General features: G+C 46.6%; 1 protein-coding gene across 1 annotated transcript in view; it reads right to left on the bottom strand.

Annotated features, from left to right (window-relative positions):
- Positions 1-16,998, bottom strand: part of ACSF2 (acyl-CoA synthetase family member 2) — a 36,894-nt gene that overhangs the window by 18,967 nt on the left and 929 nt on the right. The window contains exons 2-10 of the mRNA XM_008926952.3: positions 12,181-12,376; positions 10,283-10,411; positions 9,236-9,289; positions 6,510-6,628; positions 6,124-6,286; positions 5,604-5,699; positions 4,542-4,690; positions 3,849-3,940; positions 2,643-2,719 (exon numbers count right to left, since the gene is read on the bottom strand). Coding sequence (XP_008925200.1) covers positions 2,643-2,719; positions 3,849-3,940; positions 4,542-4,690; positions 5,604-5,699; positions 6,124-6,286; positions 6,510-6,628; positions 9,236-9,289; positions 10,283-10,351 — 819 coding nt within the window. The 5' untranslated portion in view covers positions 10,352-10,411; positions 12,181-12,376. The remainder of the gene's footprint in view (positions 1-2,642; positions 2,720-3,848; positions 3,941-4,541; positions 4,691-5,603; positions 5,700-6,123; positions 6,287-6,509; positions 6,629-9,235; positions 9,290-10,282; positions 10,412-12,180; positions 12,377-16,998) is intronic.

Genomic DNA, 16,998 nt, shown 5'->3' with positions numbered 1-16,998 from the left:
AGATGAAAAGCTGCTTGGTAGTTTCTAAAATTCTACCTGCCCTGGACTTTCAGAACTGGGGCACCAAAATAATTCACTACTCTTGAAAATTTTGCTCTGGGTTTTACTTTACCAAGAAACTGCTCCTTGACCATCAACACTTTGGGTGAGATACTTAGGAGTCATACAGCAAGCTGGTAGAAGAGCTCAGAGACAGGACTAACCCATCTTCTCTACTGTGGAAACCTGCAACAGCTCCTTGACTCCCAGCTCCTCACTTTCAAGGATGGGCTTCATTCGCTGATTTAAAAATAAACAGACAAATGCCACAAGTTTATTGCTGTGCTTGATAAATCTCCCTAAAGATGTGGCCTTCTCTCTTTTTTCACCCTAGCAGGCCCCGGTATGGCCCGTCCTGGTGACCGGTCACTTCAACCATCAGAAAACTACTGACTTCCGAGTCCTTCCTTGAGCTTCTCCTACCTGTCAGGAAACATTTCTGACATACCCAAACACCTCCAGCCTCCTCCGACTCCCCGCTTCTCTGCTGATCGCAGGATGGAATCCACCTTTTCAATCTTTTCCGACACCTTATGTATTTTAAAAGAGGCATTTTTAAAAACTAAACTATGCATGACCATACTAAGACAAGCTAACCTAGATCCTGCCGGTAAAACACAGTCATCTCTCCCAGAGGAAACACATCCCACGTCCCCCATCAACCAGTTGGTCGCTGTCTCTCCCAATCCAGCGGAGTGGAAGCAAGTGGGAAGGTAGGAGCATCCCTCCCCCAGCTGCTTGATCAGGAAAATCGGTCTCAACCCACGCAAAGAGACTCCTCTGCCTTCCCACGGAGGGGATCCCTGCAGGCCAGGGCTGAGGGGACAGTGAAGCAGTGACCAAGAACCAGAGGCCCTGAGGCTGAGCTGCCTTCCACACCAAAAGGCAAAAATCTCCCTAAGTCGGCCAGAAATCCTTTAAGGGAAGCAGTACTGGGAATCCCCAAAACTGGAGCCATCTGAAGACTGGATTCCCTCCCACTCTGTGGGGTCTACCAAGATGTACATCCAAGAGGAGAAGGTATGCAGCTGGCTCAGGCACCCCTCCTCTCCTCCCTGCCCGTACCCCAGAGGATCTAGCAGGACACCAGGATGACTGTGGTTTATTGTCATGGCTATTACAACACCACAGTTTCAATTTAACTACGTTTTTTAATCCTAAAGAGTTATATAAATATATGTATATTTATTCCTCTGTAACTGAGTGTAAATGACCTTTAAGAGGGTGAAAACTCCTCTGTCTCCTATATAGAAATCAAATTGTATATTTTCTTATGTACATCTTCTGTATAAAGCTCTTGCTGCAAATATGAAGTCAACAAGTCTCTCTGTGTCTGTCTGAGGGCTGGAGGGATCAGGAGTAACATGAGACCAGTGGCACAAATATAGACTTAATCCTCTTTATCCCATGGGCAGAACAACTGTTTGGGAGGGTTTTATTATTTCTCCCTCTACAAAACAGGAACATGTGACACCTAATGAGTCCTGGGCATTTGCAGTAATGCCTGAAAATATTTTGTGAGGCCAAACTCAAGCTTATAAAAATAGGTAGCTGTCACCTGACAGAGTTCAAACAACAGCACCAGGGTTGCCCCTGGTGTTATCAGATTGGCATTAAGAGCATCATATCCAGGAAAAAACCCTGGCTGCCTCTGAGGCAGCTCCAGGACAGATGCCCTGGATTCCCCTGGTCCATGGCAGGACACACAGTTGTCCCTGTAAAACCCTGGTGCAGTTGGGGTCTGCCAAGAACAACATGCCTAATCAGACTCCCAGCCCCACGTGTTTGTCCATCACATCAGCCTGCTTCCTCAGCCTTCAGAAGCAGTGTGGTACTGAACTAACTTCCTTTAGAGTAAAACAAAACCAAAGAAAACCCTTTTTTGGCTCAGCCATTCACCTGCAGATGGCAGGACTTGCCTAGGAAATGTGTCACCTGGAATGCCACCAGCCCCCTCGATGGTGGCCAGTTCCCCTCCACGTGCAGGACGTGCTGATGCTCTTGCACAGGCCCAGGTGCAGGGTGCCAGGGTGTCAGGACATGCAGTGGAGCAGCAGAACAAGTGGCCCAACACGTGCTGCCCTTCTGGCAACACACCACGTGGTGTTGTGCATGTGGATGGCACCATTCCCACGATCCAACGACAAAAAACATGCAACAAGGTTTTGCGTCCACTTGCAACTCAGGATGGTGAAACCAACTCGACAGCCCCCACAGCAAGAGGGACATGTGCACCCACCCACACCAACACAAACCAGCAATGCCTCTTCCATCACCATCCTTGCAGTGTGGACAACAGAATGTTTATAAAAGTTTTGAAATGCACCAGCAGAATTTCAGTTCATGGCCCTGAATGCAATGTCTCCTCCTCTTACAAAGCTTTCTCCCCAGATCCCCAAGAGCAACCAAGCAGAACCCCCCTTCTGTCTCCCAGCCCCTCTGCATCTTCTCTCCTCAGCCTGGCCTCGCATCCAGGGTCCCATCACGCTGATCCCAGAAACTTTGGCACCACCAGGTACAACTGTGGTCCAGATACACCCAAAATTGGGGTCTCACCATGACAAACACCCGTTGTAGGTCTGGTTACAGCAGCCACAACTCACCACGAGCTTTGGTATGTTCATCTTGGTCATAATTGTCTTCATGATCTCAGGGGGAACAGGAGAACCTGCAATGATTCCTGGAAGAAAGAGGAAAAGACCTTGGAAACCATCTACTTATTCCCAGGAGCAGTCCCTCAAATGGTTCTGCACTCCCAGAGTTCAATGCTGGCAAGATCTCTGGGGTACAATGGCTCATGTCAAAATACTGTCTATATTTATAGTTACTTTGTTTCATTGTTATTTATAGTTATTCTAGAAGCAAAGGCTGCAGCAAGGCCAGTTTGCCTGAATGAACTAAGGGTTGGCAGAGTTCACTCGTTCGGAAGATAAACTCTATAGCACAAACCTAGTCCAAGCTGCAGTTCCCAAAAAAGGAAAGATTCAGAGGAGAAAGAGGTGCAGATTTTTAGCAGGACAAACACTCCCATCAATCCTCACCATAAACCCCAAAACTTTTCCTCCTGCCTTGCACAGAGCAGCCCTTTTGGGAGAGGGCAGATCCCACTGCCACCTGTTTCATCCTAGGATGACAGAGCAGAAGAGTGGAGTAATATATGGGCTTTTCTGGGGAACAGGATCAGACAGGATCATTTTTCACATAGCAGAGATGATTAGGTAACTGCTTAAATATTTCTTTATGCTCCAGCATCATCTTCTCTCTGTGCTCTTACTGCCTCAAAAAGGGCTGTGGTCTCCCTGTTTCAGCTCAGCTATTTTCAAGGTTGGCTGCAACAAGAGAGGAAGCTCCAGCACAGGGTATCACACCCTCTCCGGTACTTGGATCAATGACTTCAGAAACTGGCAGGAAACTTTAGGTCAGAGAGAGAAATCCCAGCGTGGCTCTGCTTTAGGGACTGCACCACCCTGAAGCACAGAAAGCATCTGCTGCCACACGGTGGTGGCTGGTGAGATGGGAGCTGAGGAAAATCAGGTTATTCCTGATACCTCCCCTTGCAGCTAAAACAGAAAGGTCCTTTCCTAGGACTGCCTTAAGATGAGAGAAGAGTCCTAAAATACATAATGATCTAAGGATTCCCCAGGGAAAGGAAATGTAGCATCAAATTAACAGGGGAAACACAAGGCTCGCACAACTAAACTCTTCCCACCAGAAGAGCCATTTGCTCACAAAACTTAATGCAGCCTCCCAGCAGGGAACCAGGAATATCCTGTTTCTCAGGATTTTTCCATTTGGGTTCTGAGCCTTACCTCCCTGGAGAGATGACAGGTCGTAGGAGTCAAAGTCTGGCTGGGAGAGCATGTCTATGAACATGGTCGGTGTGCCGAGGAGGAAGGTGCATCTTGAGGAAGAGGGGGGGAAAAAAAGGCAAAGCTGCAGAGCCAGAACTGGGGGCAGCCCCAGCTCAGCACCCCAGTTCAGCACCCATCCCATCCCATCCCACCCCTCACAGGGCTGCAGAGCAGCAGCATGGAGGCAGGCACAGCAGATGTGCTACTCATCAGCACACAGATAGATAGATAGATAGATAGATACAAATATATGAACAGAGACATATATGCACGTATGATGCAGACACAGCAACGGCTCTTTTGTTTCACAAGTTACACTTGAGAAACAACCTGGAAACACAACTGAGCTGGACTTAGAGAAGAAGGGCAGGTGTGTGAAAACACACCAGCCACAGCAAACCACTATGCTTTCCAGCCAAAGCCATGTGGATCCTTTAATTTTGGGAGAAGTGTGACACACTCCCAAGCACAGCTGGAAAGGCAGATTTTGGCTCCTGAAGTGCCTGCACAAGTATGTGCACCAGCAAACCCAACTTGCCCACCATTGGAAGGAAGGGTGTGAGCAATGTCCTGGCAGATGAGGTGAGGTGAGGGAAGAAGCACAGCCACAGCCATGAACTGCTCTGTAACAAGACACAAACGAGCTCTCACTTCTCTCGAGACACGGCCTCCAGCGCAGCCTTCCCCTCGAAGCTGGGAGACGAGAAGATGCAGCAGGACCCGTGCAGGGCCATCACCATGCAGCCTCCCACCGACGCCAGGCAGTGATAGAGGGGTGCAGGGACGCAGAAGCGATGGTCCTGGGATCAGCCAGAGACAGCAGTGAGGAGAAGAGACCCCTCCCCAGCCCATGTCCAGCCCATCTCGCTGCTGAAGAGCAAAGATCTGAGCAGAGAGACTTTTTTTCCTGATCTGCTTGTTGGAAATCTGTTCCTGTTAGGTGGGAACACGACTCTCACACCTCCTGCCTTTAATAAAAATCACCTTGGGAAGTTTTTCAATGTCAAAATTTCATTCTGTAATTTTGCAATTTTTTCTTTTTTTTGCTGGACTCTTTAGTCTGTTATTGCTTACACATTATATGCCAAAAGAGAAGAGTGGGAGTGCTGTGACAGGCATGAAATATTCAGGACTTGGCACATGCTATTAATTTTATTTTGTTGTTTGTTTTTTTTTAAACACCAAAGACTCTGAAGACTGATTGAAACAATTCATCTATTTTCTGGATCAAAGCTGATATGTTAGAAATAAATAATTCAGAACTTCAAAAGAAAATATTTGCCTTTAACAATTTTTAAAAGAAACTACAAATAGAGAGGTCGTACCCTGATAAGAGTTATGAGACTGTAAACATGACATTAAATGAAGTTATGTAAACCAAATTAAAACCTCATTCAATAGAATTCAAAGCTAACACTTAGTCTTGTAATTATTTGAAATAAGTATTCACCAAAATGAAAAGTGAATAATTTCATGATTTTTCCCCCACAAAATGATAGCTCTTTTTTTTCCCCAAAAAAAACCCTTCACATGAAACTGAAATGAATCATCAATGAACTCCATTGAAATGCAAAATGCTGTGCATTAATATCCCTCAATGTCATTTGCAGCAAAACATCCTGCCCTGTCTCTGAGCAAGCACCCACACTCTCCACACATGTGGTCTCTGTGGCAGTGGAGACCACCCCAAACTGTGTTCCCACCAAAACCCACCTGCTGTGCGATCCCCAGCCTCAGACCGATCAGATGGGCATTATTCACAATGTTCCTGTGGGAGAGGGTGGCTCCTTTGGGGCTTCCTGTTGTGCCCTGGAAGACACAGAGCATTATGGAGTGATGCCACCTTTTCTGAGGATGAGCTACGTGTGCTCTGCAGAAATTTCCCAGGAAGACCCTGGGGTGATCTTGCACTTCATTCTCCAATCAGACATGGAAGACTGTTTTTTCTTCTTTAAAGGAATCTGAATCCCAAACTACACCAAAAAACAACCAAACTTCAGCTGGACAGAATTCACCTGACACCCTCCATTTCCATCAGCCCTTGACAGAGTACTGAGCAGCAAGAATGGAAGAAGTAAGGGGAAATGCTAGAACACTTCCATCCTATAGCAGAAGCTGGAAGCTTGTTTTCAGAGAGCAGAAGGCAAAGGAAAAGGGATGCTTGGCACCACACACATCTTTCCCCGTGTCCCCAGTAAGAAACTCAACCACATGGAGCAGGCAGGGCACCTACTGAAGTGAACTGGATGTTGATGGGGTCATTGAAGGACAGGGTCTGCTCCACTGCTCTTAGCTGCTTCACCTGGCTGCTGTCCCCAGCCTGCATCACTTCATCCATGTGGAAGGTGCCAGGCAGCTTGGAGTCCAACATGATAACAATGGATAAGTCAGGTAGCCTGGCAGAGAGAAAAATAGCATCAGCAATAACAGAACAAGGAGAAAACTGCCCACACAGGTGCACACTGCTCAGGGTAAACCTCCAGGCCAGCCTAACTTCTCTTCAGATGAGACCAATTACAGGTCCTCCTTCCACCAAAGCCTGTGTTGTGCAGCTGAGGGGACACAAGGCAGGCCACGGCTGTGGGGTCAGTGCAAAAACACCAGGTGTTCCTAACTCACCTTTTGCTCTTTATTCCCCCTGGACTGGATTTTTCTATCTCAGGACATGACTGCTTCAGAATATCATAGTATTTCTGTGTTTTAAATTGAGTGGGGAACACCAGTGCCTTACAGCCAACCTGTGGAGGGAGACAAACTCATGAGAAGTCACGTTGGGTTGATGGTCAGGACACGATAAAGAGCAGCCACCACCAACACAGGAACCACAGGGAGGTTCACTGAGGACAAAAGCAAATGTCTGTGCATTCACAAAACCAGCCAAGGGCAGGGCAAGGTGCTGCCATGGCACATCCAGCACTCCAAGCCTGGATCCAGGCATGCAGTCAGTGCTTTGCTCCTCCTCAGTGCTGGGATCAGGATGGGCTGGATGATTTTTGCTGGGCAAGAGAGCAGAGCTGCAGCCTGAGGTTCCCCCTTCGCCCAGCATCAACACTACTTGTTGTGAGCACAAGGCAAGCAACCGATTTTTCAGATTATGAGTCTCAACACTTAACAAAAAAAAAAAAAAAGTCCCAAAATATGAAGAAATAAATAAAGTTAAAACAAATTAATTTGTGTTGGTCTGAAATGAGGAATTTTGAGGAACTCTGGAAAAACAAGGAAACCTAAAGCCTGCCTCTAAGGCCAAGCCAAGATTTTATTGTGGGAGTTTTTTCATAAGGTGTTCCTTTTCCTAAGATTTTTTCCACATCTTTTTAAAGCGTTAGCTATTTTGAAAATTAAAACATTTTTCATTCAACCCTTACATTTACATAATCCCAAAACAAAGTGCCTTAATTACTCCAAGAATTTTCATTTCTTTTTCAGCAGAGGAGATTTGCTGAATTTGACCCAGATTTGCAAACTGCTTTCATCTTCCAAAAAATGCATTCTTGAGAAATAAACCATTTACAAAAATGATTTACTTGGCTGTTTTCATTATTTTCCCAAAGTCTGGGAAATGAGGAGACCAAGGCTATGCCAATAAACAATTTGTAAGTACCCTCTAGGCTTTGTCAGAAAGGAAGATAAACATTTGCTCTATTTTCTGGAACAGGCTGCCCAGAACCCAGGGGAGTGAGTCTGTTTTGGGCCTTTGTAATTTTTTACTATTAATTCCTTCAAACTACAGTTCTGGTTGAACCAGCTCTGAAAAACAGATACTATGTGAGGAGAGGAGCTTGCAGGGCTGATGCTGTACGAGATAAGGGTCTCTGGTTGGGCACCTCCCACTTGGTTTCAACCTGAACAGCAGCAGACCTGTCTTCCAAGAACCTAGACCATGAAACCTGTCACCAGTTTGCTTTTGCAAAGCCCTGGAAATACAGTAGGAATGCAAGGAATGGTTATTCTGCATTCATTTCCATATACACCAAAGGGAGGGAACCTGATGGAGCAACAATGGGACCACGCAGGGACAGGATCCAACAGGCAAAGCCCCAAAGCCTTCAGGAATTTTGTTGTGCAAATTAACAAACAAAAACAAATCATTAGGGGGGTGAGGAAAATGAGAGATCCCAGCACCAAAGGTGCATAGAAAAGCTGGGAATGCTGGCAAACCTGGGAAGGCAAGACAGGAGCAATCCCCAGTGGAGCTGAAGCACATTTCTGCTCTTACCCCATCAACACTCCAGATTTACACCAGAAGAAAAATCAGAGCAGACTCTGACACAGGGAGATGGAAAGGAAAACAAAAGCCAAGTTTTGCTGAGGAAAAAGGGAAGTACTGAGCTGCACATTCCAGAGGGTGAGAGAAGCAGGAGGACATCCACCCTGGAAGAGACCTGCTCCACTGCAGCACTGGGTTCAACGCCTACACACGAGAACAGGAGTGACACCAGCAAGAGCTGTGAGAGGCTTAAATGAAGGATGAAATGAGAACTCAAATTGCAGCCCCACGACCCAATTAGAGAGTTACTGATACTAGAGAAAAGTCTCCCTCAATTGCTAGAAATTATCCACTCTCTAGGTAAAACAATGAACTTGGATGGTGCTGGGAACACCCAGAAGTGTTCCCTCCCCTTTGATTTAAAGCTGAACAAACAACAGATTAACAAATTAGCTTCTTAATCTTAATTTTTAGCTATCGAACATTTAATAACCTGAATTCCTCATTATTTAAGGAGCTTGAGCAGTTTAAATTGATTGGTGCTCTGCAAATTGCAGGCTCAAATTCAGGCAGGTGTATGAGGGTAGCTGAGATGGCCAGGATCAGACAGCAGAAAGATGGCAAGCAGTGGCAATACCTAGGACTTAAACCAGTTTAAACCCAGGGCCAGCCAGACATCAGACAAACCTGGGAAGGGGAAATCAAGCTACCAAGTAGGCTGGTCCTTTCTGAGGTTCTACTTTCAAGGTGATTTTTGCCCCGAGCAGGAGGGGTAAAGAGGAGATATCTCGTCTTGCCTTTTTTATCTCATTCCCCAGTAAATGACTGCTGACAGATAGGTTGGGTTGGGGTAATATAGGCAATACTGGCTGTTAGCAGGGAGGGAGGGGGATGAGAAGGAGGCAGAAGTGTCCATCAGACAGGGTGGCAGCCACAGGGAACAGCAACATCTGTGACCACTGAACTGCAGCTTGGTCCCCTTGGTCACTGTCCCCTCTACACCCACCACTAGCCCTGATTTCCAGCCAGTTATCCCTATTATGCTCAAGCAGAAGCTCATCTGTACTATGTCCCCACTCTCCCAGATGCTGCTTGTAGGTGTTTTCACAGCAAATCAATTAGTGAGTGCCATACAAACCTTCTTGAGGACAAACTCCAGCTCAGAGGCCTGGTAGGCTGGATTCACAGATACCTGAGGAGGGAGAAAAAAGAAAGTTGATCAGAGTTACCCTTTCCTTGAAAATCCTCCCCCCAGCATATACTCCAATAGAAAAGTTCTCCCAGGGATAAGCCACACTCAGAGCCTCTCCTCCAACACACAAAACTAAGAGCTCACCACCAGAGGGATTCCACATCCACGGAAAAAAAAAAAATCCAAATTCTCTGATTGCACAAAAGAAAACAGTCCCAAAAGAGATTTATGTGAGGGAGGTTACACAGTCAAAACAGAGTTTCAGAAACAGAAACCAGACCTCCTGTCCCACTGGCAGACAGTCAATCCACTAAACTAGATCAAAACTCGAGTGCAAGTCAGGATTCTTGATGAACAACCACAAAATACTTTCTCCAGTCCAGCTCTCCACAGAAGCAGTATTTGCTGCTGGAATTGAGTTCACCCCCAGGTTCATACTGAGCCACACTCCTCCACCCTGTTCCTGCAGACACTGGGCTAAACCAGGATGAAGAGAACAGACCACAAGGCTGGGTTTAGACCTTACTGCCCAAATAAGGTGTATTTTGGTGAATATGCCAGGTCATATTAGCAAATTAAAATTGTCTTTGGGGATATGCAGCTTGGACTACATTTTTAAATGAGCATTTGTGCCTTGGAGCAATACATTTGGAAGGGACCTAACCAGCTGGTAACGGGTTAGGACAGCAGCATCCCACAAAAAATGGTCCTGTAGGCAAAAGCACATCTCCTTCTGTCATCAGCTGCTGCAAGTTAGTTCACAGTAGTTTCTTGCTGCTCCATCCTCTGCAGTGTGTTTCCCTACAGAGTGGAGGACAAAGATGCAGAGAGCTGCACAGATCTTGTTTAAATGCTGCATTCAGTTATAGACAGCACACCAGGTAAGAGCATGAAAAAAAGAGACAACAAACTTTATTCTTCAGTGTCTCCTATCGCTTCTTTGTCTCCTTTCCCAACAGACTGCTAAAACCCCAGACACAGCACACTCCTTACCAGGATGATTCCTGCCTGGGCCGTTGCAAACTGCATGAGAACCCACTCGTATTTATTGGGTCCCCACATCCCCAGCCGGTCTCCTTTCTTCAGGCCAAGAGCCAGAAGCCCAGCTGCTGCTTGGTCCACCTGTAAAACACAGGACAAGAGCCTGAGGATCACACACGAGATGCAGTGGGGCATATTTGTCTCCAAGCACTGCTTTCTGGGGAAAAAGCATCGTTTTTGCAACTGAAATGGGACAGAATGTGCCTCCCCTGCACAGCCCATCAGCCTATGGCTGCAGCAGCTTCTGAGCCCCAGAGCACAGACCTGCTCAGCAGGTTGACTGAAAGCACAGAAATAACAAGCCTGGAACAATACCATAAAGCAGAAAGGAAACCAAAATGGGCAATTAGGTACAAATTGCTGTAAGTTAATTCTTGCTCTAGGACTACTTAGTGCCTGGCTCCTCATCAACTACACTGAGGACTAAGCCTTACCCACATGCTGGGCCCATCCACACTGTTGGATCTGCCTCCCTTTTGGGATATCACTTACCTTGAAAAGGACTTGATAAAGAAAACTGTATAGTGTGATTTTTGACCAGTTTGGGGTTCCTATCTTCATAAGTCCTATGAGGAGCAGCTGAAGTTGCTGGGGGGGCTCAGCCCGGAGAAAAGGAGGCTCAGTGGGGACCTTCTCACTGTCTGCAAATCCCTGACAGGAGAGGGGAGCTGGGGGGGGTCGGGCACTGCTCCCAAGAAACAAGGAACAGAAGAAGAGGAAAACTGTACCAGGGAGAGGTCAGGTTGGACATTAGGAGGAATTTCTTCACTGAAAGGGTTGTTAAATATTGGAAAGGACTTCCCAGGGAGGTGTTCAAGAAATGACTGGACGTGGCACTCAGTGCTTTCTGGTCTAGTTAACAAGGTGGGGATCAGTCAAAGATTGAACTCAATGATCTTGGAGATCTTTTCCAATCTTAATGATTCTGTGATTCAGTGATTCATTAACTTGTATTCAGCCACTGTATTAACAACTACTTTATTTTTTGAGATGGTAAGTGTGTGTCAGGTGTGCAGATGTATGAATAAATATTCTGAGATATTCAGGAAAGTTTTTATAGTTTTGTTGTGTTCTCAAATGAATTTATGAAATTTACCTTGTAGGAGATGAATTTGAAGAACAGCTACTCTCTGATTTAGTTCAGAATTACAGCCTACTTCTTAAAATCAGGGTGAACACAGCTAATCTTGTTTATCCAAATGGATGTCACCCAAACCATACCAAGCCTAAAAAAAAACCTCAGAAAAAACCAACTCCTCCTATCCAAGATCATATCATACATTTAATAGAAAACGTCCAGGTAGTTAGCCTTGAAATATTGTCTCTCAATTTCGAAAACAGCTAAACATATATTTGTAAGCAATGTGTACACACACACACATAGATACACCCCCACACACCTGTGCATGTAATATTGAGCCCTAGTCCTTGACTTTGCTCCATTGCTTTTGGGCTTAGATAAAAACCTTCCACACACCCAGGATCTCTGATAGTCAGAATGACTAATACGGAAGGTGGAGTCTACTCCAGTAGAGAAAACACTGACTCAGCCCACAACCCATCAGATAGGGATGATAATTTTAAGATATGAAAGTTCATTCTGGGATATTCAACAAGTGTTTCGTATGCACTGCCTCCTCCCTTTCATCTCCAGAGTCCAAGGAGGACAAAGGCAGCACATGCCCGTCGGTGCATGCTGGGGACACGATGCTGGGGACACGATGCTCCCTCTCCATACACAACACAACTCAGTCCTGAGCTGAGCAATGAAACCATTTTCCACTTATCCATCATGTCTGCTGAGGTTACCCACCCACGTGTGCTCCCTGGGGGGTGAACCAGGCACTCACCTCCTCTTTGAACCGGGCAAACGTCCTCCGAACCCCATCCCGGCAGAACACCAAGGCCTCGCGGTCGGGGAACCGCTCGACCGTCTCCTCCAGGCACTGGCCCACGGTTTTGTCGAGAAGGGGAACGTCTAAGGGCCCCTGGACATAGCTGTTGGTCACTCCAGGGGAGACAGGGGGCACCTTTGTATGCAGGGCACTGTGAAAGAAAAGGAGAAGAGTCTATTTAATACAAGCTGTGCACACAATTCTCCCCACCTGGAGGGATTATCTGCCTGCCGATGGCATCAGGAGTACACGGAGCATATTCCTGCAGAGCCTCCAGCCCTCTGTGGGAAACCAGGACCCTGCTCTCTAGTGGGGAAGGAGCCTCCACCAGCCCTGCAGACTGGGCACAGCCTAGTCCTACCATCATCCACCTGCGGTGAAAACTACATGGACAAGTCAGGACATCTGGACAGACCATGGACTCTGCAGTTTACTGAGAGATGGCAACTGGGCTAGGTCTTTCTGCAACATAAATAACTGGGAAGGAACACTACGAAAGCAGTTTGTAGATAAATTCCCTCAACTGGCTGAAAAGAGCAGATAACTGAGAAAGGGAAAATTAAAATTAGAGATCAGTCTTCAAAACAGTCAGCAGGGAAGAGTCTAATCCTGCAGAATAAAGACTGTTTAAAAGAGTTCAGAGAAGTTGAGCCGTAACTGAGGCATCTGCAAAGGAATGGTCTGTGTAAACAACAGCAAGCACTCTGTCTCTGCCAGCTGGAACACAAGGAGTTTATAGAACTGCAGACAGCATCCGTAAAATGAGAAGTGCAGAGGCAATAACACAGCAGGGAGGAGAGGATCCCTACAGCAAACACTGGAGGGGGACTGGGGGGGTGTGAGCAGAGCAAGGTCCCGGGCAGGAAAGGAGTACTGAAGTATGGTGCATAGCTCAGAGGCTGTGTTTGCAGATTCACTGGATAATGGGGGAGATCCCTGCATTAGACAACAAAACCAGCTCAGCCTAAACTCAATTTTCCTCCATTCATTATAGGATCAATATTCTGCAAAGACTCCATGCCATTTGCCACAAAAGATTTGTTTTCCTGCCCACAAGAAACAAGCCCCAGCATGGAGTTACCTCCTCTGTGAGGTGAAGTTCAGCCGCAATACCCTCAGAGCGAATTTTGCTCCAAGAGCCAAGCAAATAACCTGACCCTCTTCCCCCCACTGCTTTTCAGCAGATGGAGGATTGTGCAACTCCCACTGGGCTCTGTTCAGACATCTCTCTTCTCAGAGTTCTTGGGCAACTCACATCAAGGCTGTAGAGCTGCCCGGGGAGGAGGAGGGAGGACAAGTGCTAATCTGAACTACCATCTATTGTTTGAAAGCTCTTGGGCAAGGCACATAGATAAACTAGGAGATTAAAAGAAAGCTCTGCAGAAGAAAAGCCTCTATAAATACAGGTTCTATAAAATAAAGGCTGAAAAAGCTCTCCCTAAGCCCAAGAGGACATATGCTCCTGGGAAAGCAGTAAAAGCCACAGCAGCCACTGACACTTGTTGGTTGAAACAGCGAGAAGCCCCTGTCCCCTGTCACAGGGTGGTCTCAGAGAAGCAGGTGGACAAGGAACCCTCAGGTTGTTTGCTAAAACATTTACTGGAGACAATCACACTCACATCTCCCTCAAGCCAAGTTGTTTCCAGTTTCGGCAGAGCCTGTTCCTAAATCCCCTGCTGTCCTCTGCCAGCTGAGGCACAGGGACGTTTCTGGGCAGGGCCGGAGCAGGCGGGGAGCAGCTCCTGACCTGGTTGCGCAAGAGCACTTCCCAGAGCACTGTCCAGGGGTCACGGGGAGCCAAGAATGCTCAGCACTGGCCTGAAGTGGGAGCAAGAAAACACAAGCCTTTCATGAACTGGGGGACACCACCCAAGGAACCAGCTGGTAAAAAAAACTGGTGCAACGCATTCTCTTCTACCGCACGATTAAAAAGCTGAACAACAAAATACCATCACGAAAAGAGATGAGAGAGGGGAGGAAATATTATTAGAAAATTCGGGTTGAGAAAATTTAATCAAAATCAAAAGTGTCCAGCTGAAAGCCTCCTGCTCTCCGCAGTCAACCTTCCAAGAGGTACTTGCACAGCACTTCATTGCCAATGAACAGGGTAATATCTTACACTGTTATGTCTTGGCAAAACATTACATAGATCAGGCTTTCTGGGATTACTATCCCAGTATTTTTCCAGGCCTGAAGAGACAAAGGGTTTCACTGACTTTGCAGAACCAGACTTTTACACTAAATGCAAGAAGGCACAAAGGCAGAACTAAATGAAAAAGGTCCAGGCTTCATGGCTTGGCTTCCTCCCTACTCCCGAATAGGGGGATGGAAGAGCATCAAAGAACAGTAAAAGATGTCATTATAAATCCCCGTGCTCCAAAACACCGTGAAAACACTGCTGTTTTCCCCCACATGTGTGAACACATGCCCAGCTTGCTCTCAGAGGTCTCAAGCATTCACATTTTCAGATGAAAGCATCAGCAGCACTGAAATTAGCGGCTAAGATATCTCATGCTCATAACCCAGAGTCACAGACTCCTCTCAAAGCAATAATTCACATCGCTTCTTCAAATCCATTAAAGCAAAATTCACAACTGCCATTGAGTCTGAGCTCCCCAAATTCTGGTCTGATGTTCGCATGTGCTTCAACATTTCTGCATCATTTCTCAGCTGGCAGTGGCAGAAGTGAAAGGCATGAGACAAAACACAGCAGGCTGTTGGAAGCACTGGGGGTCAGGAATGGAAGGAATGAGGCAGATACAAGATATGTTCATAATCAGCAGCATCCTGCTGGAAATCACGTGGGGTTGGTCTCCCTCCTGTCTACAGCCTGCAGAAGTGTATATATCTGATCTGAAATAATGTATCAAGAGATCTCTACAAAGAAAGGATCCAAAGGATTCAGAAATAATCTTTGTGTTCATCTTTGTTACAGAAAACAAGTAATTCACCCTTCACCTCTTCCTACAAAGCATCTGGTGCTGCTGGAGATAAAACAAGACCAATGGTCCAATATTACAGCAGCACTCATTTCCCTGACTCAGCTGGAGGAGAGCAAATAAAACTCTACTTGCTCTTGGGTGTCAGCACAGACTGTAAGACACGACTTTTAGAGAGCACATGTCTTCTGTTAGCAACACGTTTCAGCAGCAAGACAGCCTGCAGTGCCTGCAAACGAGCCAGTCTCATCTCCAGGCTGTTCCTGCAAAATTCCATGACCCTGAAGTTCAGCAGCACAACTGAACAGAGAGACATCAGAGACCCGGGAAAAATGCATCCCCCTCCTGTTCCACGCAAAAGGCAGGAGAGCAGCCAAGTCCCAGCAATCCCAGAGAGCTCTCCTGCCTGACAGAAGGATCAGAACGAAGCAAGCACTCTGGACTAATCCTAGGAGCTATTTGTATTTGTCTCTGAACAGCCCCAATAAACAGTATAGAGTTGTTGATATAAGATAACCAGCTCTGTTTTCACCTTTAACTCTTCATCAGTCTCTACAGAAATTATCAAAGGGGATGAGACAGGAACACAAGGCAGAGGTATCACCTGTACAGTGTGAAGGACATCAACCTGACCAGTCCCTCTGCCCTCCCAGGGCTTAGGAACTGTCCTCATTACAGAGTTCACACTCAGAAAGGTCCATGAACTCTCCTGCCAGTTCCTTTGCTCATGGACATCTACCAGGAGCTTCTCCCCACAAAGCAAGAGCCTTTGTGTCTTCTGTGTCATATGACTGCAATAAAAGGGTGGTGAAAGTTGGCCCAGCTCTGACCTCCCCTCTTCTTTGCTCTGTTGACTAAAGAGTTAACTAGGTTCTCTTTTTTTTTTTTGTTTTGGTTTGAGGAAGGACCAAGTTCCCAGGGTTTTCAGACTCCTCCTGCAGCAACTTTCTAGACTTTCTACTTATGTTTTTTACTGTGTTTCTCTGCCCTCAGCACTCTTCCTTTCAAAAGGATAAATACGCCTAGGAGCAGAATTTAATAATTTATTTTTTTTTATAATGTTACTAGAAAGACTTTACTGTCTAAATTTGTCATCTTTTTCTCCAAGGGCTTTGTGTTCCTGTCCTACAGTTTCACTTCTGGGCTGGAGTGAACTGTAGTGAACTCTCTGTCATGCTTCCCTTCTGATCCAATTTCCTAAGATTTTGAGAAGGAAGCTTGGAGCATCCACGATGAGGTGGCTTCAGCCACCTCACTCCTAATGTCAAACCAGCTGAAAAGAAACACCCTGTCTGTGGAAAAACAAGGAACCCCCATGGTTCCTGGGGAATTGCTCACTGGAAGTCATTCCTCCCAGTGAGTATTAGGCTCTGAATATCAGCTAATCCTTCAGAGCCCTTCCCAAAGCCAGTTGCCTTCCCATCACTGTTCTTTCACACAAACTTGCTCCAAGAGGCAGCATTGAAGGAAAATAAAATAAAGAACTGGGCTGACCCCCCCCAGAGCTCCTTGGTGCCCTGGACCTGCTGTGTCCCCCACCACCCTGCCCACCTGGGGTTCTGCAGGACCACAGGGGGACAGGGACACTGCCTGCAAGTCAGAGTGCCCAAGGAGGGTGAAGAAGCCATTTGATATGTTTGATGTTACTGAAATCAGGATGGAGCTGCTGCACAAAGAAAGTTCAGCCCTGGGCTGAACATCCCTGCATTAACTGCGCAGGGCTCCTCATTTCCCCTGGTCCCCTCCCAGGCTGTGGGGGCAGACCCAGGGGGTGCAGCCTGTCGTCTCCCACTTTGGAGGGGCTTTAGGGGAGCCAAGGCACAGTGACACACAC

The sequence above is a fragment of the Manacus vitellinus genome, unplaced genomic scaffold, assembly GCF_001715985.3.
Source record: "Manacus vitellinus isolate BGI_N305 unplaced genomic scaffold, ASM171598v3 scaffold_24_pilon, whole genome shotgun sequence".
Taxonomy (NCBI): domain Eukaryota; kingdom Metazoa; phylum Chordata; class Aves; order Passeriformes; family Pipridae; genus Manacus; species Manacus vitellinus.
Note: the sequence above shows the minus strand (reverse complement) of the source record. Positions and strands in the feature narration are given on the sequence as shown.